Source organism: Podarcis gaigeae (genome assembly GCF_964106915.1).
Source record: "Podarcis gaigeae genome assembly, chromosome: 1".
In the NCBI taxonomy this organism is placed as follows: domain Eukaryota; kingdom Metazoa; phylum Chordata; class Lepidosauria; order Squamata; family Lacertidae; genus Podarcis; species Podarcis gaigeae.
Window position 1 is genome coordinate 86,501,720 of NC_139678.1, and position 25,936 is coordinate 86,527,655.

The following is a 25,936-nucleotide window of genomic DNA, read 5'->3' on the forward strand; positions in this document are numbered from 1 at the left end:
AATGACAACTTTTTGTGTCTAATTCCCCATTTCCTCTCTTCTGTAACACCACGGGCAACCTACCTGTGTCCTGCTGCCATTGCATGATGCAAAAATAACACAGAGTCTTGTGGCGCCTTTAACAAACACCATTTGTTAGAGGTGCCACAAAGACTGCTTTTGCTTGCTATGGCAGACTTAATGAAGGGCAAGAGGCCTCAAAAAACCCTGCAAGGAGGGTTGCAGCTGCATCAGCTGCTCCTTCAAAGAACGTTGAATAGGCCACTGTGCAGGAGCAGCCGGCAAGTAGGGGCAGGGCCCAACTTCCTGGCAGTGTCCTTGCTGGGACACTTTCAGAGGAGGAACACTACTGAACGGACGTTGCTGGAAACTGCAGGGGGGGGGGGAGAATGCTGTTGCGCTCAGGTGTGGGCTTTCCCTGGGTATCTGGCTGGCCACGGAGAGAGCAGGATGCTGGACCATATGGGCCACTGGCCGGATCCCGCTGGGCTCTTCTCATGATCTTATGGCAATGCAGGAGTGGGGCAGTGAGGTTGGGGCAGGGTGCGCATACCAACCGGGCCCGATGCCACCACCACCTTGCAGCTGGTGCTTACTGTCTCAGTAAGCAGCAGTGATGCCCCTGTTGGAGGTCAGCGCCACAGCACCTCCCTGCTCCCATCACTAGCTTGAAGTAGGGAGTAGCGTAGGGAGCCAACAGAAGAGTTTATTCGTTGGACTGTCTTCCCAGGAGAGTTTATTCCAGCTAAAATACAAACAACCATCTTGTGCTGAATCTGGACAATGGCCTGTGAAGTCCAGGCCCACCTACATGGGGGCACTGACCACAGCTCTTTCACAGAGTCTGAAGATTCCTTGCAGGATACCGGAGATGAACCCTGGAAACTTCTGCACGCAAAGCAGGTGCTCCACCGTGGATTGCCAGCTACCAGTGCTTAAGTCCATCTTGCTGGTGGACACCAGGGTCCTGGAGCCTCTGCCTTTCAGCAGATCCAGAGGGGCAGCTGCTTCCAGTCCAGGAAGGAGGAGGAAGATTTAGCAGCCTCTGGCGTGTGTGAGAGAGGGATGGCCTATCACTGCAGCCCATAACTGAATCGAGTGTGGGGCCCACGGGCCAGAAAACGAGCTCCATGCGAGATGAGACACGTCCAAATCTAGAATGGAGAAAGAGCAAGACGAGGATCTAGCATCAAACTTGGGGTCTTCACAACCATACCAAAGAGCTTTCAGGTTTCCCTCCTACCTGCAATAACAGCCCAACCATTCTCCCTGATCTGCCTCAAACAGACCCCCCATATTTTTTCATGACTCTGTTAAGTCATCCAGCAGTGGTTCCTCACTGTCCTTCGGGAGACACTCACTTCAAGGGCTGCCCCTTCACTATCCAGGGGCTAATGGTCTGTGCACCGGATGCTATGGCAGCGCTATGCTTTATAAATACCTTCCCAACCCTCATGTGGCTCCACCGTTGATGGTTATTGTCAGGGAGAAGGGAAACAGCATTTTCTATGATATTCAGTGGATCGTCAGGGCTTGCAAAGCACCATGCGCAGGCAAAAATGGGTCACACAGTGTCACTATGATGTCAATTGACAGGCAGCCCCACCCACCCATGCGTGGGGTGGGGGAGATAAGGATCTAGCCCAGACCTAGTTCTGCAGGTGTTCCTCATAACAAACTTGCAATATAATCCTAGGGCTAGGATATGGGAAATGATGAATGTCCTCTTTGGGGATTTTTCTTCAATTGTTTTCAGTTTCTTCCCCTTTAAAGCTAAGAATGAGGAGCGACCTTATCAGATCAATGATCCACTAGTCCTTGTATCATCAACCGTAATTTGGGAGGGGCCTCCAGCCCAGCCCTACAGATGGTGCCCCGTTTTATCTATGATCTTCATACCAGGTAGCAGATGAAGGCCACGTATGCAGCTAGCGCCAATGATATGACAATGTAGTATGCCAGATGATTCAGGCCCATTATAGCTGTCACCACAAAGTACAGGTTGATTGCACAGATCAGTCCAGTGATGAGGATCATAATGATCTTGCTAATGCTAAGAAGACCAGAGAGGGAGAGGGAGTAAAAAAAGAAGAAGAATATTTAAGATCATGACTATCAAGATGGAACAATCCTGGTGGTCAATCCACAGATTTTTACATCCACATCTGCCCCAATCATTGTCTGGGGGCAGATGGCCTGTTTAAAGAACTAAACGAATATGAGGAGCGTTGCAGTCCTCCCTCTGCATGTGTAGGTTTTTATAGTATGTAAGTATGTATGTATGTACAAACCACATTTCTCATATGAAAAGTTACGGGAGTTCATTGGAAAGTTACAGAGTAGGCACTGAGTGAAGCAGCAGCTGTATGACTGTGCCAAAACATTTGCAGGCACAAATAAGATTGAAAGCAGAATTGTGTGACCACCCTGATAGCATCATGAGCACAAATCATCATCTATGCACAATGAAAAGGACACCTGGGAGGGTCCTGATGCCACTTTCTGGTATGTTTGCTCCTCACTTTCCTTACTGCAAAAACTGTCTTTTGGGGGAAGCAGGTTTGTTGTGCAAGACCTTCCGGGCAATTATAACTGTCGGACCTGCATTTGCCAGTATGACATTGAATCCCAACCAACATTAGTCTGGAAGTGCCCTGGGTGGCAGATGCAGCAAAATCAAGGCATGGATATTGTAGAGTGCATTGCATGTACCAAGAACGTTCCAAATCAAACATTGGCAATGGGAACATACACATCCTTCCTTAGGGAAATAACTCCTCACAAAACAAGCTTCTCTGTGGAGCAACTTACATCCCATTGACAAAGTCCTGCATGAGAGGCTGCATGCTGGTGAAGGTGAGAACAGGTATGACAGCAAAAGGTAGCTGGAAACGGAAGGAGACACGGGTGAGTGTGTGGAGGCATATTTTCAAATTGAATACTGTTGTCTGTTCTCCTTTCTTTGCCACTTATCTTTTCACCACTTATTTTCACTCGAGGACCACAAAAATGTTTGCTGCCTGTTTGGTCATTCCTACTCCTTTCCAACTCATGCTGGTTCTATATTCATTTTATTCCATTAATATCCCAGCTTCTTCTCCAAGGTGGTGTACGTGGTTCTCCCCCTCCTCATTTAATCCCCACAACAACCTTGTGAGGTAGATTAGGCTGAGAGGCAGTGACAGGCCCCCAAATCACCCAGTGAGTTTCATGGCTGAGTGGGGATTCGAACTCTGGCCTCCCAGGTCCTGGGCCAACATTCCAACTACCATACCATGCTGTAAAGACTAGTCCAGCCCTTGGAACCTGAAGGTATCTTGCCTTTCCCTGTGACACTTCTACATGCACAGGAGCTACTCAACAGGCCAGTATGAAATAATAGATTTCTAGAATGACAGAGATGGAGGGAGTTTCACAGGGTAGATTCCTAAGGCCCCTGCCTCACTGCCTAATGGCAGTTTCAGCCTTAGTAAGGAAGAGAGGTATGGGCAATTCAGTGGCGTAGCGTGGGGGGTGCAAGGGGGGGCTGGCTGCACCGGGCGCAACATCTGGGGGTTAGGGTTAGGGGGCGCAAATCCATGGGTTAGGGGGTGCAAATCCACGGGTTAGGGGGCACAAATTACTTGCCTTGCCCCGGGTGCTGACAACCCACGCTACGCCACTGGGGCAATTGACATGGGGCTCCACAGCCGGTCATGTCTCCTGCAAGCCACTGCTTACAGAGGGCTGCAGTGTGTGTGTGTGTTTCGGACATCTCACCAGGATGCTCTGCAGCACATTGAGAACGTCATTCAGGCTCGTCAAATCTTCTATCCTCCTGAAAGCAGCAACGAAGACCGTGGGAAGGATAGCGAAGGCGCGAGTGAAGACCACCCGGGCAAAGCGAGACCAGCGAAGCTTCAAGAAGCCCTGAGAAGGGAGGGAAAAAAGCAGCTCCTGGGTTTACAGAAGTCAACACACCACCACCCCTTGAAGCACATGCTATTCATCAAAGATCCTCTCCCCTCTGCTTGACACATTGGTCTTGAAAAAGGCTGCCACCTGGTGGCCAATTTAAGTCACCAGAAAAAGATGAAGAGCTGAGGAAATAACAAGGGGGAAACGGATCCAGTCTCTACATGCCTCTCTACTGGGGAAGATGACCTCCCTTTGAACAAACGTACTCCCTGAACAGTAACTGTAAAACTTGACGTTACTAGTATACTGAATCATCTGCACTCTGAAAGCATGGGCTAATCTTTTTTAAGGTGGTGGCCCCCACTGCTATCTTTCTGAACTTCTAAGTTGAGGGAAAAAATGCATTTCCTCACTTCTGTCTGGTGCCCATAGTGCAACCACACATTTGTGCTGGACCAGAGCAGTTATGTAGAAGAAATTAACTATCATGTGATAGATGAAGATGATGGTGGATGCGATGGGCAAGCCTCCATGTAAAAGAAGCAGCATGCCTCTAAATACCACTTTCCTGGGGAACAAAGAGACCATTAGCTTTGTGCCTTGCTTTTGGTGAGCTTCCTGGAGGCATCTGGTTGGCTATTGCGGATGCAGAAGCCTGGACTAGTTGGACCTTAGGGGTGCTTCCAGTCCAGGCATTTAGTGTGGAATTGCCATGCTTTGTCCACTCATCCACACAACACTGTGATCCAATCATTGCCATGCATTTTCTCTGCAGTTTTCCCATCTTTTCTCAAATCACAGAAAGACACTTAAAAAGAGAGAGAGAGAGAGTAGTACAGTATCTACAAGTGCCTTTAGCGTGACTCTTGCATATTTTTATTTTTTTTAAAGGACAGGATTTTAAAATAGGCCATAATCTATTAGGAAAGTGAACTTACCACAGTTCAGCAGACTCTGTGCATACCATTCTACAACCCTGCCTTTATATATATATAAAGACATCTGGAAATTAGCCCTCCCCACAAAAACTGACACCAGATCCAGAGGCACACAGAACGCCAACACCAATCAACCACACCAGACCCAAACCCAGACCCTCTCCACAGATGAATTACTGACACCATCCAGTAGCCAATCCATGGTGGCACCTCCGGATGCTGCACCCCCCTGCAATCCCTACACAGATCTGGCTGACACAAGCCACAAAACCACAGCTCGCCCCTATACACGAAGCCAAGCCAAAGCACAACTAAGTGCAATACAGCCATCTTCTCAGGAAAACTCTTCACAAAGTTCAAGAGGTCAAGACACAAAGACTTTAGCAACTAATCCACACCTAATGACCCACCTAAGTGGTACTCAGGATATCACTCAAGAAATCACTCAAGGTATCTCTCAAGTAATTAAGGAACAAAAGAAGAAAAGGCACACTAGCCTGGGAACTTCCTCTCTGCCCAGAACATTGGAGGCTAGACACCACACCCCCTCTACAGTATTTATAGGAACTCAAACATTGAGATCCCGCTCTGTTCCAGTAACAAGAAGCCGAAAGCACCAGCCTGAAGATGACGAGTGAGACCTCGTCGAAACGTCGCCTAGACACCCCAACTTTTACACGGGAAGACACCCGAGGACACCAAAACCTGCATTCCTGTACCCGTGAAAATCTACGAAAGCATATATATATATATATATATATATATATATATATATATAATGAATGAAATGTTTTTCCATGATATAATGAAATTTATGTATAGCACCATAACACCCTTCTGCTACAATGTTTTCTTTTTAAAATGATTTTTAAAAACAACACTTTTTGCTCACTACCATTAACCATCATGCTGCAATGCTGCTGATTTTTTTTTAAAGGAACATTCTGTTTAAATAAATTGTTTTATGGTTGTGTATCACTATAACTTTTCCACTTAAAAATTATGGCATCTTGGCAAAAATTAGAAGACTAGTATTAAAAATTAAGGAGAATCATCCAATGGCATTCACTGGATCATTGTGAATGTGTGCTGAGCTTCAGATTCAAGTTCTGACCCACTGAGAGGAGGTATGTCATACCCACCGGTATGTACACAAAGAAAAAAGTGAAATACTCCTGCACTTCTGCTTGTGGTTTAGAATGTGAAATTGGCTAGCTCTAGGACCCACCTGCCTCAAAACAGCCTCAGCCATCGGATCCAGGAGGTCTCTTCCTATGGGTAGACTTGCAGGTGGAGCAGCTTCCCGCTAGATGTCAGCACTACAACTGTAGAGTGCATGACCCACAACCTATTTACCACATGAGTGTGGGTTGTTTCACAATAAAAATGCAGCTATGCCTTCAGCCTGCTGTGGCTTGACTTAGAGACTACAGTTTTGCAATAAGGTCCTGCCCTGCCTTGCAAAAGAGGCACATTTTCTTAACCATCATACAGAAAGCCTTTTGGAAACATAGCGTTTCTGGCCTTTCGTGAATAGTGGGACAGCAAAAAACGGATTAGTTACGCCTCAAAACTTTGCTGCTCAAGCAGAGGGTCTTGATCCTGCACAATAATGGCTCCCTTGACAAGGCACACAGATGCAGGCAAACTGTACTGACAGGATGTGGTCAGTTCTGGTGAGGAAAAGTTACTCTGTACATTCACAGAGAAGTCTTGTCTTTATCATTGCTTGTTACTTTCTTGGACTAAGCAGTGGCACTGCAGCTTAATACTCAGGCTCTAAGCCCAGCAAGTGAGATCCTCACTCCAGCCCCCACATGCCAAATTTGACAGTTGAGCAAGGTTGCCCACCTATCAATCAACTGGTGCCACTATGACATCAGGTGATGACCATCAGGACTTCAGGTGCTTTTCAGTGCTGCCAATCAGCTGAGACTTTAAGCCACCCCCCCCAAACCAGGGAAGCAGCACTCACACTGCTTCCTGGAGCCCTGCTTCCAAGTGAGCCAAATGTTGGCTGTAGGATTGCATCACATCACCATCCTAATAAGAACACGAATAATACTAACAATAACTATTGCTTTTCTTTTTCAGCACACACCACAATAATATCGACAACTGCTTTTTTCCGTTTGAGCAGCACGTAGCAGAACCACACCTTTGAACTTGCCTGCAAGGTTCTATCAAAATCAGGATTAACCAGCCCCACAGAAGACAGCCCCACATACCGTAGTTTTCGCTCTATAACACGCACCTGACCATAACACGCACATCGTTTTTAGAGGAGGAAAACAAGGGAAAAAACATTCTGAATGAAACAGTGGATGTATCATTTTTGTGCTTCATGCTGTGGCCACAGACATGTGATCTGATGGTGAATTTGGGGTGACCCAATGCAAAAATCCTGAGAATCCCTGTGGATCCATGCTTTGTAACCACGTTTTTGCACCATTGCAGCCCCAGGCAACAGTGGGTGCGTGATTTTTGGGGGGCAGGCTGTAGCCATGTACATGCTATGTGCTCTGATGGTGAATTTGGGCTGACCCAATGCAAAGATCCTGAGGATCCATGTAGATCCATGCTTTTTAACCATGTTTTTGCACTATTGCAGCCCCAGGCAACAGTGGGTGCGTGATTTTTGGGGGGCAGGCTGTAGCCATGGACATGCTATGTGCTCTGATGGTGAATTTGGGCTGACCCAATGCAAAGATCCTGAGGATCCATATAGATCCATGCTTTTTAACCACGTTTTTGCACCATTGCAGCCCCAGGCAACAGTGGGTGCGTGATTTTGGGGGGGCAGGCTGTAGCCATGGACATGCTATGTGATCTGATGGTGAATTTGGGGTGACTGAATGCAAAGATCCTGAGGATCCATGTGGATCCATGCTTTTTAACCACATTTTAAGTGGGGAGGGAAGGAAAAACACAGAAGGGACAAGGAGCAGGAGAGGGGTGTGCAGAGAAGCAGCTGGCTAAGAATGCAGGAGAGGGGTATAACAGGAGGAGGGAGGAAAGGAAGGCAAAAGTTTTCCCTCACCTACCCACCCAAGTCAGCCAGCTTGCGCGCTCTCTCTCGCTCTCTCTCTCTCCCTCCTGCACGGAGCACAGAGACACACTCTGCTTTCCCTCTGCCTGGAGGGGAGGGGCTTTCCCTGCTCTTTGTTCCGTTTGAGCAAACACAGCAATGAAACAGAGGAGGGTGGGCAGTAAGACCCTGAGGCAGAATGCCGGAAAGCAGCCGCTTCCTCTTTTCAAGTTTCCCTTCTAGGAGACGCGCGATTTGATTTTTGCCTGCTTTTTTTTTTGCCTCCCCTCGCACCACTTGGCTCCAAGGACCACACATTCGCTCAATAACACGCACAGACATTTCCCCTTCCTTTTTAGGAGAAAAAATCTGCGTGTTATAGAGCGAAAAATACGGTAGTTTCTTACCTCCATCACAAACTGCCCGGCGTATGTCCCCGTCATGGTTGAACTTTGGCCTGCAGCAAGGATCCCAATGGCCCAAATGTAGAGAGCAATGGAGCCAAAGTAGCATCCCAGGATGAGTCCCTGGGCAGGAAAAGACACAGATAAATGGGATGCAGATAGTTAAGCCAGGGTGACCAAGTGTCCTACATTACAGAGTACAGTTCTTTATTTGGAAGACAGTTCATTTTGTTTTGGGAAGGTGTTCTCTGTCTGAAGGGCTGCCCAGTCCAAGTCCAGTTTAAAGTCCAGTAAAAAACCCTAAGATGGGAGAGCAGCAAAGGGGGCCTAGAAGCAGCCAATCCACACTGAGCAGCCGGACAGCAGACTGGGCACAGGTTACCTGGCCAGTCTTCCCCACTGCAGTGATATGCATCATATTTCCATCTAAACTGTAGTAATTATTTTTGCATTGGGACCTCCATATATCAAATAGCATGTGCAAATCTGATGCACATTGGTTTGCCTTCTTGTTTTGGGATGGCGGTAAATGACTACCCTAAGTGAAGCACTGATACTCTTAAAAGCTAGACACCATTGTTTTCCTATATATATGTGCAAGCTAATCTTCTTTCAACTTCTTTCAAGCTGGGGAAATGGGCATCATTCCGCCAAAAACTTACCCCCTGGAAGATGTCCACGGAGACAGTTTCATTGTTGTCAGGAAAGTTTGGGAAGAGGCTGCCATTGGCAAAAATGCTGGCATTGGCACAGGTTTCATGCTGGAATACATGGGCAGAATAAAATGAAGATAATTTTTTAAAGGACATCCATTGGGGCCTCAGAAAGGTCACATCCTTTGCACTAGAAGGTCAGGGCAAAATATTCCCACGCGCTGATGGCCCATAGAGACAAGTCTACAAGGAAGAATGCCTCAGACTCAGAGCACAGCCACCAGGAATGGCTGCATATACAGTGGTGCCTTGCAAGACGAAATTAATCCGTTCAGTGAGGCTCTTCGTATAGCGGTTTTTTCGTCTAGCGAAGCAAGCCCATTGACAGCTTAGCGGATTAGCGGCTTTTAGCGATCAGCTGTTAAGCGGCTTATCAGCTGTTAAGCGGCTTCGTTTTGCGAAGCGCCTCCAAAACGGAAAACCCTTTCATCTAGCGGGTTTTCCGTCTTGCGAGGCGTTCGTCTTGCGGGGCACCACTGTACACCATAAATTTAAAGCACATCTCTCCCATGAAAGTCCAATAATGGGAAGTGTAGTTAAGTGTACTGTGAATTTTAACTCTGCGGGGTAAATGACAGTTCCCAGGATTCTTTGGGAGGAAGGAGGAATGTGCTTTAAATATATGGTGTGTATGCAGCCAAATATGCCTTCAAACAGCTAAACACTTGGGTTCTGTCCCTCTTTATTCAAAGCTATTCCCCTCTTTCTTGAATGAATGCACTGCCCCAGAGCAGATGACAACTCAGAGACACAAACCGGGAGGTCTCTTAACTCTGGAAGAATAATCCCAGCTCGTTCATAGCAGGAGTTTCGAAATCAAAAGTTCACAAGGGGGAAACACTAGGCCAATGCTGCATGTAATACAAAGTGTATATCCCTTTAAATAAAGGCACACATCATTTTTAGTGACAGTATTCATTTTGCACTGCGTCACTCACAGGCAATTACGAATGAGACTAGCTGGGCCACAAGGCCACTGCCTCAATTAGGAGAAGAGTGGCAGTCCAAATGGGGCATTCCTACCCATTTACAGACCTCGTCTGTTTCCTCCAAATGGAGAAAGCAAGCCCCTTTGGTTGCCCTAATAGGAAACTGATTAGTGCAGTTGCTTCCTAGCATTGACAGGGAGCTCCACATGCAAAGGAACAATCAAAAACTCCACTTAAGTTCCCAATTGTTCCTTTGCAGCTTTGTCTGTACCTGCCCCACACCTGACACTAGGCAGCTGTGGTTTTTGTGGAATAGCCTCTCAGGCCAAATTGGGACCTGTGCCTAGCCTTGTTCAGTCTGCAGCTCAGAGGTTCCCCACTGCTGCCCTAATTTGTCGCCATAGTAGTATCACAGCTAAGAAAGTCAGCTCCACCCTTGGAAGTTTGATGGAATGAGCAAAGAGGAAGAAGTTGGCCAATCCCTGACTGGCTAAAGAGAAACATCACTCTTCCTTTCCAACCACACATCGTCCACTCATTGGTAATGTAGTGAAAGAAGAACTCTGAAGTGATAGAGGAGGAACTATGGGACCTTAAGTCCCAACCACTCTCAAGTGAGTAGGGCGTGGGGGCAACACAACGCTATGTCACTCACCACATCATGGTTCTGTTTACGAAAAAAGGCCTCTCCAAACACAGACATAACGAAAAGGTTTATGAGGAAGGAAACAAAGAGAGCAATGGTCGACTCAACCAGAAAGTACATGTTGGCCTCCTTCACTGCCTTCTTGTCAGCGCGGTCAACGTCTCGGGTCTGTGGGGAAAGCAGACAGTGTCTCAGAGCTCTATCACATGAGTACTCCTTACCCCCCCCCATTCCCAAAGGTACTGGAGCCAGGAAACATTGTGGCTGGGGCTGTTCTTGTGGCTGCATGGATGGTCATATAACCTCAGGCTGTGAGCTCACCTTAATAAGAGAAATAAGGAGAACCCTCCCTTCAGATGGCATTTGTTTTCCCCTTTCCATTATTATGGGCTGGCTCAAAATTCCCTCATTGGGCAACATTCAAGACCTCCCTTCAGCGGAGGCAAGGTACTTTTGAAACAACTGTTTGCTTGTTCCGGTTAAAAATATTGTCCGGTATTTATTCTAACACAGAAGAAATGGAATAAACCATCCCTAAATTATTATTTTTAAAAAACCAAAAACCGAAACCTAATTAAGGTACTACATGTTCCAAGGCAAACACAGGATTCCAATCTCAGGCTTAGAAACATAGCCAGCTGCCTTTGCCAGACCATTGATCCCTCTAGCTTAGTGCTGTCCACACGGACTGGCATCAGCTCTACAGGATTTCTGGCAGGAGCTTTCCCCAGCCTTATCTGGGAAGATGCTCTTCCACAATGGCCCTTCCATAGTTAATAGGAGGGCCATTTGCAGGGGAGGATCAGCAGGTCTGTGCAGAATTCTTTCCCTTCCCTCCCTTTCTTTCCAATGCAAGATGTAGGTACAGTTCAGACTCTTCTCCCCTGTGCTTCCATGGCTGGGATAGATTAGTAGCTTTGGCCAGTGGGACAGGGCTTGCTTGCTCCAAGATGCAAATGTCCTTGCTGTTTTATTTGTTTGTGCTGCACTGCTTCAGCCAGGACCCACTTCTAAACCTCTGCCACCATGTCAGAAATAGTGTTTGCAATCACTTATAATGATGTCTTTTATGAAACAAGTTGACTTCCTCATGCTCTATGTCTATGTGCTGTTTGCTGAGTCAGATCTTCTCAATCTGTGCTTTTGCTCTGTGCTGTGGAGTTACACTTTCTGTCAGCTACCCCACTCTCTTACTTAGTTCCACATACGTTAAGGGTTTTTTTAATATTTTCTCCACCAACTGATTCTTCCATGCAAATGTTCCTTTACAGATAGTAATATTTAGCCTTTCCCCCCAGCAAAAGCACCAAATTACAAGTAAAATTAGATGAGGGGACAGCCTTAACAGCAGCAGCAGCAACCACAACAGCAACATTGTTATTTATACCCCACCCATCTGGCTGGGTCACCCCAGCTACTCTGTGTACCTTTCAACACATATAAAAACATAATCAAACATCAAACACCAAAAACTTCCCAATACAGAGCTGCTTTCAGATACCTTCTAAAACTTATATAGTTCTTTATCTCCTTGGCATCTGCTTGGAGGTCATTCCACAGAGAGGGTGCCACTGGCAAGAAGGCCCTCTGCCTGGTTCCTTGTAACTTCACTTCTCGCAGTGAGGGTACCACCAGAAGGCCCTTCAAGGGAAGAATGGGTGACCAAGGGAAGGACTGGCCACTTTCCCTTCTCATTTATCAATTCTTCCCTGCAAGGTCTCCCTTCCTCTGTATTTGTAATCATTGTTGTGAGTTTGGGAGTACATGTTTGTTGAGACTGAGCACATGCCTCCCCCATGAGTGAATGGGAAGACAGGCCTGAAGACAGCCAAGAAACCTTCTTATCCAAGACTAGGAGTTTCCTACGACTGACCTTCACGAGGGAGGAGTGCAAGTAGATGTTATGGGGCATGATGATGGCTCCAACCAGTCCCACAGCCTGTAGAAGTTCGTTGTGTCCACAGCCCTTGCAAATGGGGAGAAACATCCCCTTCATCACCTTTCCCTGGTCAGGATGCACTACCACATACTGCAGAAGGGAAAAGGAAGGAAGGGTCAGGCCGCGCACTCTGAAGGCAGTCTGCAAAGCTAAAACAGCAAGGTTGATAAGGCGTGGGGCAAATCTCTCACTTTGGGTTTTTCTCTGTTTCCCAGCCTTGTTTATTTCACCACATTTCTGCACCAATTTGCAATTATTCTTTTTAAAGTTCATCATGAAGATTTATCAGCGTTTTAGTGTACACTTTTCCTAATTTTTATTTGTAATTTTGCACAATATACTTAATTTTGGAAGCAATTTCACCCAGTATATTTTTGTAGCTCATTTTCACTAATATATGCATTCTGTATGCACATTTTCACCCATTGTTATAAGTAATTGTTTTGTTGCAGAATGGCACCGCAAAATTCAGAGAAGCGCGAATTTCCGGGGATCAGTGTACTGTATTTCAGATTGTGTATTATTTCGGGAAGTGTGAAAATCTCACCCTCTCATCCCTATTTGCAATGGGGTTAGGTTTCCTTTTACACTCCGGCTTGTAATTCTTGCATGTTTAAAATGGGAGTCACTCAAGGAACAGGAGGGGGCAGAGCCATGCAAAGGTTCCTGGGAAAATCCCTTTCGAATGCGGAGCAAAGTCCAGGCAAAAATGCTCAGTTTTAACTTAGCTCCACTGTTTGAGTGCTACTTTGATATCGGAGTACACACACAAATCTTTTCCAACACTTGTAGTTTGAGTGTACTATTAACTTAGGTATTCATTGCTACTCATTGTTGGTGTGTACATTACCCTGGATTGATTTTTTAAAAAAAATTATTAAACAAATCCAGGGCTTTTTTTCCAGCTGGAACTCTAAGGTGGACACCATTGTGTTCATTTGCATTCTGGTAACTCTTTTTCTAGAAAAATAGCACTAGACAAATCCATAGAGCATAACTATGTAAATGTTTGTGTAGCCATGAAAGGTAATTGGAACCTCCACATTCAGAGACAACACTAGAGTACCTCAGAATACCAAATACTGTGGACAAATCATATTGGCTGCAGTGTGGGGGTGTGTTGCTGCCTTCATATTGTTCTTATGAGCTTCTTGGAGGAATCCAGTTTTTCAAAACCACCAATTAGATCAGTCTTGAGATGTTTTGGACTACAACTCCCATCAGCCCCAGCCAAAATAGCATTGGTAGCTGGGACTGATGGAAACTGCAGTTCAAAATATCTTGAGGGCAACAGTTTGGGGAGAATTAGATGGATCCCTGAGGTGACCTGGCAGTGCTCTTTTCAGATCTAAAGGGTCAGGGCCCGGCCAGAATGGAGGAGAGTGGACGAAGGCATTGTTTGCAGTGGAGCCTGGGGGATGTGTGGGCTTACCTCATAGCCAAATGTCAGTGCCATGATTGTGATGAGGAGACCAAAAAAGGCTTCCAGCTTTCTGAGACCTGGGAAGGAACAGAAGAGGCCAAAGCAAGCTCATTAGGGGAGGTGTTGGGATTCAAACCTGCTTCAGAAATCATTAACTTTTAGCTTGAGTGCTCTTTGTCATGCAACAAGCACATTTCCTCAAGAAATCCCCTCGTAACCTTTGAAACACTTCACTAGCTGACTGAGTCACACATTCAACTATTTCCCCCTGTACAGCATACATACCATATTTATCTAAGAAGAGGAAGAAGAAAGTGTCCACAATGGTGATCAGGACTCCACCCCACAAAGGGATACTGCAAAGGAAAACCAGAAGTTACCAACCTGATAGAGGGAGAGGGGACACTAAGCCCTCTTTCCCCTAAACACGGTTAGCTTTTTAGGGCACAATGACTACTCAACATCTTGCTGCCACAAGCAATATCTCTGTCTGAAGGGAAGAGGAGACCTGTGCTTGGGGGGGGGCAGACTCTGGGTTACCAATTCATTTCTTATCTGATGGCCTTCTCTAATTGTTAGTAGTTCTACAATGGGCAGAAATCTAATAGATGCACGTCTGTTAAAAGGTTCTGCTTTGTGAGAAAAGAGATGGCAACCTTACCAAGGTATCCCAAGAGCAGAGAAAAGCTTCTAGGCTTCCTGTAGTAAATTCTTACATTTAAGAGATCATAGGAGGCTGTAGAACCAGATTGTTGATCCACCTAGCTCTGTATTGTCTACATAAGCCTTCGACTTGCTGCTCTCCCTGGTGTTTTGAACTACATCTCCCATCATTCCTGAGCTTTAGTCACGTCATCTGGGGTTGATGGGATTTGTAGTCCAAAACATCTGTAGGGTAACATGTTGGGAAAGGCTGGTCTGCACTGACTGCCACTGGCTCTCTGAAAGAAGCCTTGGTGATGCCAGTGGTCAAACCTGGGACTTTTCACATGCAGAGCATGAGCTGTTTCACTGAGTTATTTCCCCCCCCCCCCCAAGGATTATCCCTTATTCAACGTCAGTATAGCTTTACAGCAGGGTTTCCCAAACGTGGGTCTCCAGCTGTTTTTGGACTACAACTCCCATCACCCCTAGCTAGAAGGACCAGTGGTCAGAGGTGATGGGAAATGTAGTCCAAAAACAGCTGGAGACCCAAGGTTGGGAAACCTTGCTTTATAGGATCCCTTGTTTCTATAATTTTCCTTTAGCGACTCAGAGAGACATCTAACAATCAGTTAAAGGAAGCAGGCATCTGCAGTATTAGTACCTTATCCCAACCAGTTTATGAGGAAGGTTGTTCACTATTAACTGGGGAAAGATTATACCTGATGTAAAAAGAATAAGAGAAAAGTCAAAACTGCTGTTATTGTGTTGCATTTCAGTATCTGTCAGCATCTTCTTGTCTGAGGAATCTAATTACTTAACCCAGCACAATATGGTTGTGGTGCAAAACTGGTCAGCAACATCTTGGAGACCTGCTCACTCACACGTGGCCGCAGAAGAATGGGGAACGTACCGTCCAGCTGACAGAAGGTTGAAGGCAATGGCTGTGCCTATCACTTCCTGCATGTCAGAGCCAATGATGGCAATTTCTATCATGATCCAGAGCAGCACACGAGGAACCTGCACCAAACAGAATGGGAGTCTGTCAGATACAACATGGACAGGAGCTGGTACCCCAAAACTGCTCTATGGCGAGGTTTAAGCAGAAGCTCCCTATGCCTCTAACAATGATCACAACTCCAGAAGCTTCACATGTGGCATGTACACCGCTCGATATTGTACCACTAGTTCAACCCTTTTCAGTGCAGAAATGGGCATCTTTAAAGTCAGACAGTCCTCAATCAGAGTATGTCTTCAGATAGAGGTAAAGCTGATTCCACGTTCAGATTGAGAAATGACTGGGCTGTTTGGTTCAATTCACAAAGCCCTCCTTTCCTAGCTGGCTAATTCATACTAAATATTTCATTCATTCATTCATTCATTCATTCATTCATTCATTCATTCATTCTTGACTTTGAGGTAATCATAGACATGGAGGAGATTTAGTTATGCCTCTAAACACAGTGGCATGGCATACCAGAGTCCCTTCCACCAACTCACAGGAAAGGGGGATGTTGCAGCCAGTACCTAATCATGCAGTTCACAGCCTGATTCTCCATTCATACTCACCTTGGGATAGTAGAAATGGCATATCTCTCCCAAATCTTTGCCTGTAACGACCCCGAGCCGGATGGCCAGTCTTTGGCAGAGCAAGCCCAGGATTGTGGACCAGAGCAGAACCCAGAGCAGCTGTGCAGGGAGCAAGGGCACATGGTGTCACTAGGTATTTGGGGGCTTCTGCAGCAATGCAGCAAGAGCACAAGCCCAACCTCAAAGCTTTTGATTAGCCTCAGGCTTATAATTCAGTGGTGCATAATACTCAGATGCTAGTTGGCCATGCAGCATGGGGTGGATGGAATAGTGCCAACTCTACTAACCCCTGCTGAACCAAGAAGAGGACCATTGCAGATTGCAGCAGTGCAGGTCCTATCCCACCCCCACTCTTGGCTGAGCGATGATGTTCCTAAAATGGGGTGGGAAAAGGCTGCAAACACTGAGTACTTAGAATTGCCCCAGCAGAACCCCAGGAAAACAAGGGCCTTATATTGCCCCAGCAGAACCCCAAGAAGCCCAAGGGCCTTATATTGTCCAGGCACACCCTACAACAAATGCCTGCTCTCTCCTGTGCTCACCTGAAATCCAGCCACAGCTCCACACTGCAGGTCTGATTCAATGTTTCCTGGGTCCAGGAAGGCAATGCTCATGAGGAAGCCAGGCCCGGTGAATGCCCAGAGCTTCCTAAAACTGAAACCATACTGGGGAGGAAAAGGTGTAGGAGAGTCAATGAAAAGGGACAGGAGAGAAGAGAGAGAGATTGGAGGTCATCTTATCTCTACTACACTAATTCACACTTAGCTCTTCATTCTGTATCAGGTCTTTATTTACGGGCAGCTGCTCTGAGTGCTGCTATTTTTCACACAGTTTAGGAGAGCAAGTACCATAGACATCATTGCTTTCAACCGGCCAGAGCAGGGCAGGGCCACTGATAGGGGGGCACAAGGGGCACACATGGACCATGCTCTGAGCCAACATGAGCCCCGACCTCTGAGCTTGCTTTAAAAAAAATAAGTAAATTAATCAGACATTTATAAAGAAAGTTAGAAAGCAAAAGCTGGAGGTAAGATAAACAAATAATAATATATTAAAAGTAATTCTATCATGCAAATATATAAAACCCACACAATTCTTTCTGAAAGTAACATTTTGGAACAAGCTGTACTCAGCATTCCTGTTTAGTTTTTGTAAATATGGAAGCTCTGTTCTTCTCAAACAACCTGTTAAATGAGGCTGAATTAACGGGGATTTGAGGCTGCAATTTGTAGCCTCTTTCTGAGGAGTAAACCCCACTGAGGAGTAAACTTAATGGGACTTACTTTTGAGTGAAGATGCAAAGGATTGCATGGTAATGGCTGCAATCACATGCAGAATTGGTTGCCATAGTTCATCTGTGATGATTGCACAATTGAGCTGTAAGGTTGCAATGCCACACACTTTCCTGCTGAACAATCACTCTTAGGGGAGCTGGCTGATAACGTCACAGAAATTCTGTCTTGCTTAACCCTTGTATGTCACAGAAAACACATGATTGCATTGGAACTAAAAACTTGTTGCAAAACTACTTCCTCAGTGTGAGAAAGGAACTGAAATGCCCTACTGTTCACCCCAGATAATGACTCCTCTTTCTATTCCTTCAGCAATTCATTCAATTCCAGTAGCCCTCTATCCTCTTCCCCCACCATGGAAGGAGAGTAGCCTTACAGCAGGGGAATAGCCATTTACCATGCTTTTAAAAAAAATCATCATGGAAGATGCATGCTCCAGCACTGGAGTGGAAGAGTATACCGTCGTCAGATGATGGGCAAAGCAAACTTCCACTATACTATATCCACATTATGCCGGGACTGGAGATACCTTGCCTGCTGAATGTCCACTGTCTCCAATGTGTGCTCAGCCCAGAAGGAGGAAACCACATCACAGAAAATACAAAATGGCAGGAAAGCAATAGAGATGCTCACAGGATCCCTTGAAACTCTGCTGGTGCTGTCTGCATGGAACAGGCCAATGAACTCACAGGGAACACCCACACTCCACATGAACACACTAGACCAGAGGTTTTCAACCCTTTTGAGTCCATGGCTCCTTTGACCAGCTACATTTTTTGTGCAGCGCTGTTTTTTAAAATCTTCATGAAAATTCACCAGCACTTTAATGCGAATTTCACCTAATAAACACACATTTTGCATGCAATTTTGACTAATACACACATTTCTGCAAGCCATTTCCCCCATAGAATGCATTTGTGTGTGTTATTTTTACTAATATACGCATTCTGCATATACTTCCACCTAATATATGCATGTTTGTACACGTTGGCTGGAGAAATTAGAAGTGTGAATTTCAAAGGGGTGGCTGTGTTTCGGTTTGCATGAAAATTGGGACATTTCTCATTAAAATACAAACAAAGTCAAATCTCTTCTCCAACCCCACTTACTCCTGCAACATCTGGAATGGCAATCTTTTCATCCAAGTAGGTTTGATCTCCAGCCTCCTGCTGATTATTCGGTACCAGTGAATTAGTGGCGCCATATCTTGGTTTCCTTCTGATTTCACCGTCTGTGAAGAGCCCAAGGAAAAGAGAGGGAGCTTGTAGCAGGCATTAAAAGAAGAAGAGAATCTTAAAGAGAGACTTGCTTAGTGACTGAAATGATACAGCATTATTATGATAATCAGTGAAAATAATACTTAGCATCTTGCAACACATTTGAAGTGCCTTGAGTAGTCCTCAAAAAAACTTTGCAAGGAAGGCCAGTATTATTCTTCTCACACTGCAAATGATGGGACTGAGATGGGAGCCCTATATTGTCCATGATGCTGCTGAAACCTCTCCGCACTCACCGTTACATCTAAGAGCACTTACCTGATGACGTAATATCATTACACTGCAAATTTCACTGACCCTGCCAGCAGCCACAGCCAATGATTTGAAAGGGGGGGGGGGTGGAGCCACTTGCAACAAGGTAACCATTAGAAGAGCCCTGGTGGATCAGACTCAAAGAACAATCCAATCCAGTAAGCTGCTTCCCACAGGATCCAACCAGATTCCTCTGGGAAGCCCACAAGTCGGATGCGAGGACAGTATCCCTCTCCGGCTGTTGTTCCCAGTGACTGGCATTCAGATGCATGCTGATTCTGATCCTGGAGGTAATATAGGAAGCTGCCATATGCTGAGTCAAACTTCTGACCCATCTAACTCAGTATTGTCAACACTGACTGCCAGTGTCTCTCCAGGCAGTAGATATTCCCAGTCCTACCTGGAGGTGCCAGGGATTGAATATGGGATGTTCTTCATGGAAGGCAGATGCTCTACTACTAAGCTATGGTCCTTCTCAAGGGTCATAGGAACGTGCAAGCCCACTCACCACGACCAGGTGATGATCAGTGTACTGGATGAAGCAAAAATCACCAGTGTTGAAGCAATGATTCTTCAACATCTGCTTCATTGGACTGGTCGTGTTGTGTGGATACTTGATGATCGTCTTCCAAAGCAACTACTCTATTCCGAACTTAAAAATGGTAAGCGTAATACTGGTGGTCAACAAAAGAGATTTAAAGACTGTCTCAAGGAAAATCTTTAAAAAATGTAGTATAAACACTGACAACTGGGAAACACTGGCCTGCGAGTGCTGCAGCTGGAGAACAGCCTTTACCAAAGGGGTCATGGGCTTTGAAGACACCCGAACTCAGAACACAAGGGAGAAATGTGCTAAGAGGAAAGCATGCCTGGCAAATCCACACTGTGATCAACTTCTGCTCAGGAACCAATGTCCCCACTGTGGAAGGATGTGTGGGTCCAGAATTGGCCTCCACAATCACTTATGGACTCATTGTTAAAATCGTGTTTATGGAAGACAATCTTACTCAGCTATGAGTGATCGCCAAAGAAGAAGAAGAAGAACAGTCCTTTTTCACTCATATAATGCCATCATGAATATATCCTCCTTGTCTAATTCCATCACAAGGCAGCACTGTCCCATCATTATATTATAACTCTTACCTACTCCTGAGATAACAGTGGTTTTGCCCTAAGGATATCTGACAAAGGTAAAAATTGAACAAGGGGATTCTGTCTAATGGTACAATTCCAGTCCAAATTCAATGGCACTTACTCCCAGGTATGTTAAGGTTCAGATTACAACACAAACCACTACACTGTACCAATGAATTGCCACCATTGGGACTCAAGCTCACAGCCTGTTTGGCTCAGTGACTCGGCTTGCAGTCTTCTCATCCATGTTCTCAAGCGACAGGCCCATACAAGTGCAACTATGCTCTTGGAGGAAAAAGTGACGCTACAGCGACTCTATAGGAGATGCTACCTGCATGAATGCCTGCAGTGCCTGTTGCAGCTATTATACTCCCAACAGCCTATCTCTTGGAGCTGTGCGTTAAAAGAAACTTGAGACAGAAGCCCTCTGTCATTCTGCTTTTATGAAGTTGTGTTTACTGATGCCAGTTCTGCTGAGAAGAGAGACATGCAGAATTGCATTAAACAGAAACAGGAAATAATTCATAACTCACAGGTTCAGAGAAGCATACAATAGATTTGCAGGTGACGCTGTAACAATGCTGATGTTTCTAAAGTCTGTTCTATGCTAGAAAATACTTTGGCAAATGTCAATATCCTACCACAATCTTACCCATGCCGTCTATCTGTCCTGCATGTGCTTTCCAAGCTGAGTTCCTGCGCAGCCCAGATGAGATGCTCTGCTTGCCGCTCAGATGCCCATAAGCCTAAGTTCTGTTTTCTGATGAGGCTGAACAATCTGGAGAAACCAGTCTAGTGAGTCCTCACTCCCTTTTTCACTGCTCCATGAGGCGAAATCTCATTTGCATATTCAGCTAGGGATACATACCAGCAGGTCTTACTGCCAGATCTAAGATGGAAAAAAACGCCCCTACCCTGACACAGGGCTTGCACTTACTCTGTGCTGGATCTAGACTTATACTCATCATCGGAGGCCAATCTCCGTGTGCCTTCTCCAGAAGAGGTCTGGAGGGCAGCCCACAAGAGTGGCCTTCTCTGCAATTGCTCCCTGTTTGTGGAATACTCTTCCCAGGGAGGATTATCTGGCAACATCATTATATATTTTTAGGCACCAGGCAAAAACTTTCCTCTGTAACCAGTCCTTTGACCTTTAACTATCTGTGGCCTTTTAGAAGTGGGTGAGGTGCTTTTGAATGTATTTCTCTTTCCTCTTGGTTTTAATGTATCTATGGGAGATTTGTTGTCTACATGTCGGTTGTGCTTTGGGTTGCCCTGGGCAAGACTGCCAAATTTAATGAATAAATGAATGAACAAAAAAAACAAAACCTATTTTAAAATGAGTAGATTTCCAGTCATTCTTGCACCATTCCAAGAAACTTCTTAAAATTGCTGACAAAATAAAGCAGCTGTCTGTATTCCTATGAATCTGCAACCTTCTACATGCAAAGCAGATGCTCTACGATTGAGCTATGGCCCTGCTAATTTCTTCAGGACAAAAAAAATAAAATGTATGGGCAAATGTTAAATGAGGCAATTTGAATCTTGCTTTTGCAGGTGTTGGTAGATTATGTATCAAGGCAAAACAAACAAATCCCTGCGTGCGTTTACTTATACAGAGGTACCTCAGGTTAAGTACTTAATTCGTTCCGGAGGTCCGTTCTTAACCTGAAACTGTTCTTAACCTGAAGCACCACTTTAGCTAATGGGGCCTCCTGCTGCCGCTGCGCCGCCGGTGCCCGGTTTCTGTTCTCATCCTGAAACAAAGTTCTTAACCTGAAGCACTATTTCTGGGTTAGCGGAGTCTGTAACGTGAAGCGTATGTAACCTGAAGCGTATGTAACCTGAGGTACCACTGTATATGGACTATGATGATGCCTGGAAATCTAAATTCCTCTCAGCACCAAAGACAGCATGCACAGCATACGTTTAAAGCACATTGCTTCCCCCTAAGAATCTTGGATACTGTAGCTTACTCATCACAGAGCTACGTTTCGCAGCACCCTCAACAAACTACATTTCCCAGGACTCTTTGGGGAAGTCATGTGCTTTGACTGGGTTTTGAATGTATGGCGTGTATCAGAGGCACCAGTTTCCAAGGGAGAATGGGGTAGTGGTGTTTTGAGGTCACATGGTGTGTGGCTTTGCACATATGATGTTGGGATGTCAGAGGAGCTGGAGGCAGAGCTGAACACAGAGGCAGTGTGGCTTCAATGACTGGCAGCTCCTTCTCTTCCTCCTCAGTGCCCAGGGGCTGCTTCTTGTCCATGGCAGAAGGAGGAGAAGGAACTGGCCACTGAAGCCATGCCGCATTCAGCTCTGTGCTTGGCGTCCTCCGTCCCTTTTGAACATTGTGGGGGCAACCCCCTCCCCAAAATTATTGGGAGGCCCCAAAGGTCTTGTCCCCTAGAAGATGGCATCGCTGGTATGTACGCAGACTCAAAACTGCAGGAGGTACTAAACTTTTTCAAAGTTTCCCTTTAATTTTACAATAAAAATAAAAGACTAACCGTCTGCTGCCGTTCCATGATGCCCCAAATCAGCTGACTGAGGCAGCTGCCTCACTCTGCCTAATGATAGGGCTGGCCCTGAATATTTGGTACATGGCATTCAGATACAAAAAAAGCATTAAGTGCAGGAAAATGGAGGGGCCACAGTCTTCCCCATTACTAACTAAACTATAGTAATTATTTCTAAATTTGCACTTATACAAATACCTTATGCATTTTTATTTATTTCACAAAATTATTTTATTTCTTGATTGTAAAAAACCCAAACAAACCTCAAAGAGGTTTACAAAAAGAATAAAACAGGGAAATTACCATTAAAATAAAAACCCAGTTAGAAACGACTATTTAAAACTTCCAAAAATAATTAAAATCCACAATAAGCTAACAACCAGATTAAAACACACATCAGCATTCTATGTCTCTGGCTAGGGTTTGCCTAAGCAAATTTTTAGCATGTGCCAGAGAGAGAACTGTGAAGGTGCCAGCCTGATATCAAAGGCAGGGAGTTCCCCAATTACAAACTGAAAGTCTTAAGCAAATTTGTTCTCCCCCCCCATCCCTTTCTTGCTGAGGAATTTCCTGTCTTTTGTGTGATTCATCAGCATTTATTTAATTATAAACCACCCTTGATATAACCATACATTTTAGGGTGGTATCAACTTCAGTTTATAGGCTCTCATTCAGACAGTGGTGCAGTAGCACCTTTGCTGAAGTTCAGTAACAGCTCTCCAAAAACCATTACAGTGGTACCTCGGGTTAAGAACTTAATTCGTTCTGGAAGTCTGTTCTTAACCTGAAACTGTTCTTAACCTGAGGTACCACTTTAGCTAATGGGGCCTCCCATTGCCGCTGCACCGCTGCTGCACAATTTCTGTTCTCATCCTGAAGCAAAGTTCTTAACCCGAGGTAATATTTCTGGGTTAGCGGAGTCTGTAACTTGAAGCGTCTGTAACCTGAAGCATCTGTAACCCGAGGTACCACTGTATATAGTTTCCTCCTATTTTATCCCTTCACAGCCTATCCTGCTTCTTGCATGATTTACCAACCCGTTTTCCTCTCTTAACCAGATAGTTTGCCCAGGCTTTGCATATGACAGAGACAATTCAGCATCCTTTGAATGAAAGACCAACTTAGACTTGATGTTACATCTTTAGCCTAAGCTATGCATGCTGATAGGGACATGGGTGGCGCTGTGGGTTAAACCACAGAGTCTAGGACTTGCCGATCAGAAGGTCAGTGGTTCGAATCCCCGTGACTGGGTGAGCTCCTGTTGCTCGACCCCTGCTCCTGCCAACCTTCCCAGCGGTTAGGTAAACGGCATTTCCGTGCACTGCTCTGGTTCGCCAGAAGCAGCTTCGTCATGCTGGCCACATGACCCGGAAGCTGTACGCTGGCTCCCTCGGCCAATAAAGCGAGATGAGCGCCACAACCCCAGAGTCGGCCACGACTGGACCTAATGGTCAGGGGTTTAGCTTTATGCATGCTGATATTCTCTTTTTCCACACAACTATTAAAGGTGCAAGAGTCCTCTGTCCTCTTTTTCAACTGGCCAGCCTTAGCACTCAACTTCTGCCCTCAGAGGTTCCAGTTCTGGATTCATAAATAATCCAGAATAAACATAGACATCAATCATGCCCCTACATGTGGATCACAACTCCACAGAGGGTGTCACAGACTTCAGACGAACCACCTCAAAGCCTGCCATGAAGGATTAGGTTGCTGACACAAAGCAATGTGGTTAACATGTAGAAAAAGGCAAGATTTCCCCACACTGTCAAGTTCCTGGAATGTTTACACAATGCTATAGCAATCTCTGCTATTTACTGTACTGTATATAACAGTAATTGCATTCATTTACAGTTGTCACAGTTGTTTTTAGCAGAGCCCTTGTGATAGGCAGACACTAAAAGATACATATATTTCCTTGGCTGGAGATGCAGTGATGAGGAAAGTTGTGCTTTTCTTTTCCATCAAGCAGCCAGTTGGAGGCACAGAAAAAAACAAAGTTGCAGGACTGCAGCACCAACAGTACTTAATCATCTCATGGACAAACAATGTAAGCTACCATGGTAAGGAATATTTATATTTTCATATGTCCTTGTTGTTAAAGTCCTTTTTGTTAAAGTCACATGGATTTGAAAAAAGGGGGAGTAAATCAGATGAGGACAGGCAGTGTCAAAAAAGATCCATGCTTTAAAAAAAATGTTATCATCACAACAGAGGGAAGAAGTAGAACGAAGCTTACCTGGTCCCTGTGATCCCATCGAGAATTTCTTTCTTTCTTTCTTTCTTTCTTTCTTTCTTTCTTTCTTTCTTTCTTCAGAACTGATGCAAAACTGGGTATCCACAGATTATGAGCACCAAATTAAAGCAGTCCACATGTCTAAAGAACACAGAGTGATCAGAGGAAGGCAATTCTTGAGAGTGAGCTCAGTTTAGTCAGTCCGGGATTTTCATAAGGAAGCAAAAGAAGGAAGTCCTCCCCTGACCGTAAAAAGTAATAATGGCACTACAAATCTCTGCCTCTTTCTCCTAGCCACCTATCCAAGGACGAAGGTATGTTAGATACACTTCTGGTTTTAGTACCACAAAGAAACCTTTCTGAAAAATGTAGTGGATGTGGGGAGGGAAGGTTGGCACACAATGCCAGAGTATAGGGCTTATCCACACTTACATTTTGCTCCACTCTTTCCAGGCAGAGTTCCACATTTTAACACTTTGTATCAGCAAAAGCTTGGTTTCTTACATGTTTGTGTATCGGGCTGCTTTTAAAAGGACCAGCTGAAAATGTGGTCATCCTAAAGCAAGTGCATCCTATAATCGTGGATAATCTGATAAATTTGAGAAACTAAGTAACCTGAAGAAGGTTCATTAATTTTTAGAGCCAGTTTGTGCTCTCTTGTTTCCCATCAAAGTTCTAACAACCTGTCAGGGGACTGCCATTGGGACAAGGGAGGGAGGCAGAGGGATACAGAGAGCCTCCCTGAGAAGCAGCTCCTTGTCCAGCGGTGGGAAAAGCCACACCTCCAGTGGCGCAGAGGGGCAAGGGGACAGCCAAGCAAGGGGAGGGCTTGAAGATGCTACTGAGAGCCCAAGTGCCTCACCTAGCCCGGCTGGCCAGGAGGCAGACACGCCATTTCCGTCACCCAGCTTGCACAGAGGGGTGAAACGTAAGGAGGGGAGGCGGAAATTTGGGGTGTCTAAGTTCTTATGTTGGGGGAGAAACTGGAAGGGGCCACTCCCAGAATCTGCAAGTGACTAAGACGGGCATGAACTTTATGGTTCTGCACTGTAAATGAAGGTAAAGGTAAAGGTACCTCTGCCC

At 45.4% G+C, this 25,936-nt stretch overlaps 1 protein-coding gene across 2 annotated transcripts; it reads right to left on the minus strand.

The window, feature by feature from the left end:
* Positions 1–719: 719 nt before the first annotated feature.
* Positions 720–25,078, minus strand: SLC11A1 (solute carrier family 11 member 1). Of its 2 annotated transcripts, none has more exons than XM_083744139.1 (15): positions 24,857–25,078; positions 18,551–18,672; positions 16,692–16,814; positions 16,129–16,248; positions 15,473–15,579; positions 14,203–14,273; positions 13,927–13,994; positions 12,429–12,584; positions 10,565–10,723; positions 8,930–9,028; positions 8,271–8,390; positions 3,760–3,909; positions 2,812–2,885; positions 1,900–2,053; positions 720–1,154 (listed from the first exon to the last, which is right to left on the minus strand). In XM_083744139.1, exons 1-15 carry the CDS (start codon positions 24,873–24,875, stop codon positions 1,074–1,076), a joined length of 1,623 nt encoding a protein of 540 aa, XP_083600265.1. In that variant the 5' UTR covers positions 24,876–25,078; the 3' UTR covers positions 720–1,073. The 2 variants fall into 2 exon arrangements, with proteins under 2 accessions (XP_083600265.1, XP_083600266.1); XM_083744140.1 differs by lacking the exon at positions 24,857–25,078 and adding an exon at positions 20,757–20,904.
* Between the last annotated feature and the right edge of the window lie 858 nt (positions 25,079–25,936).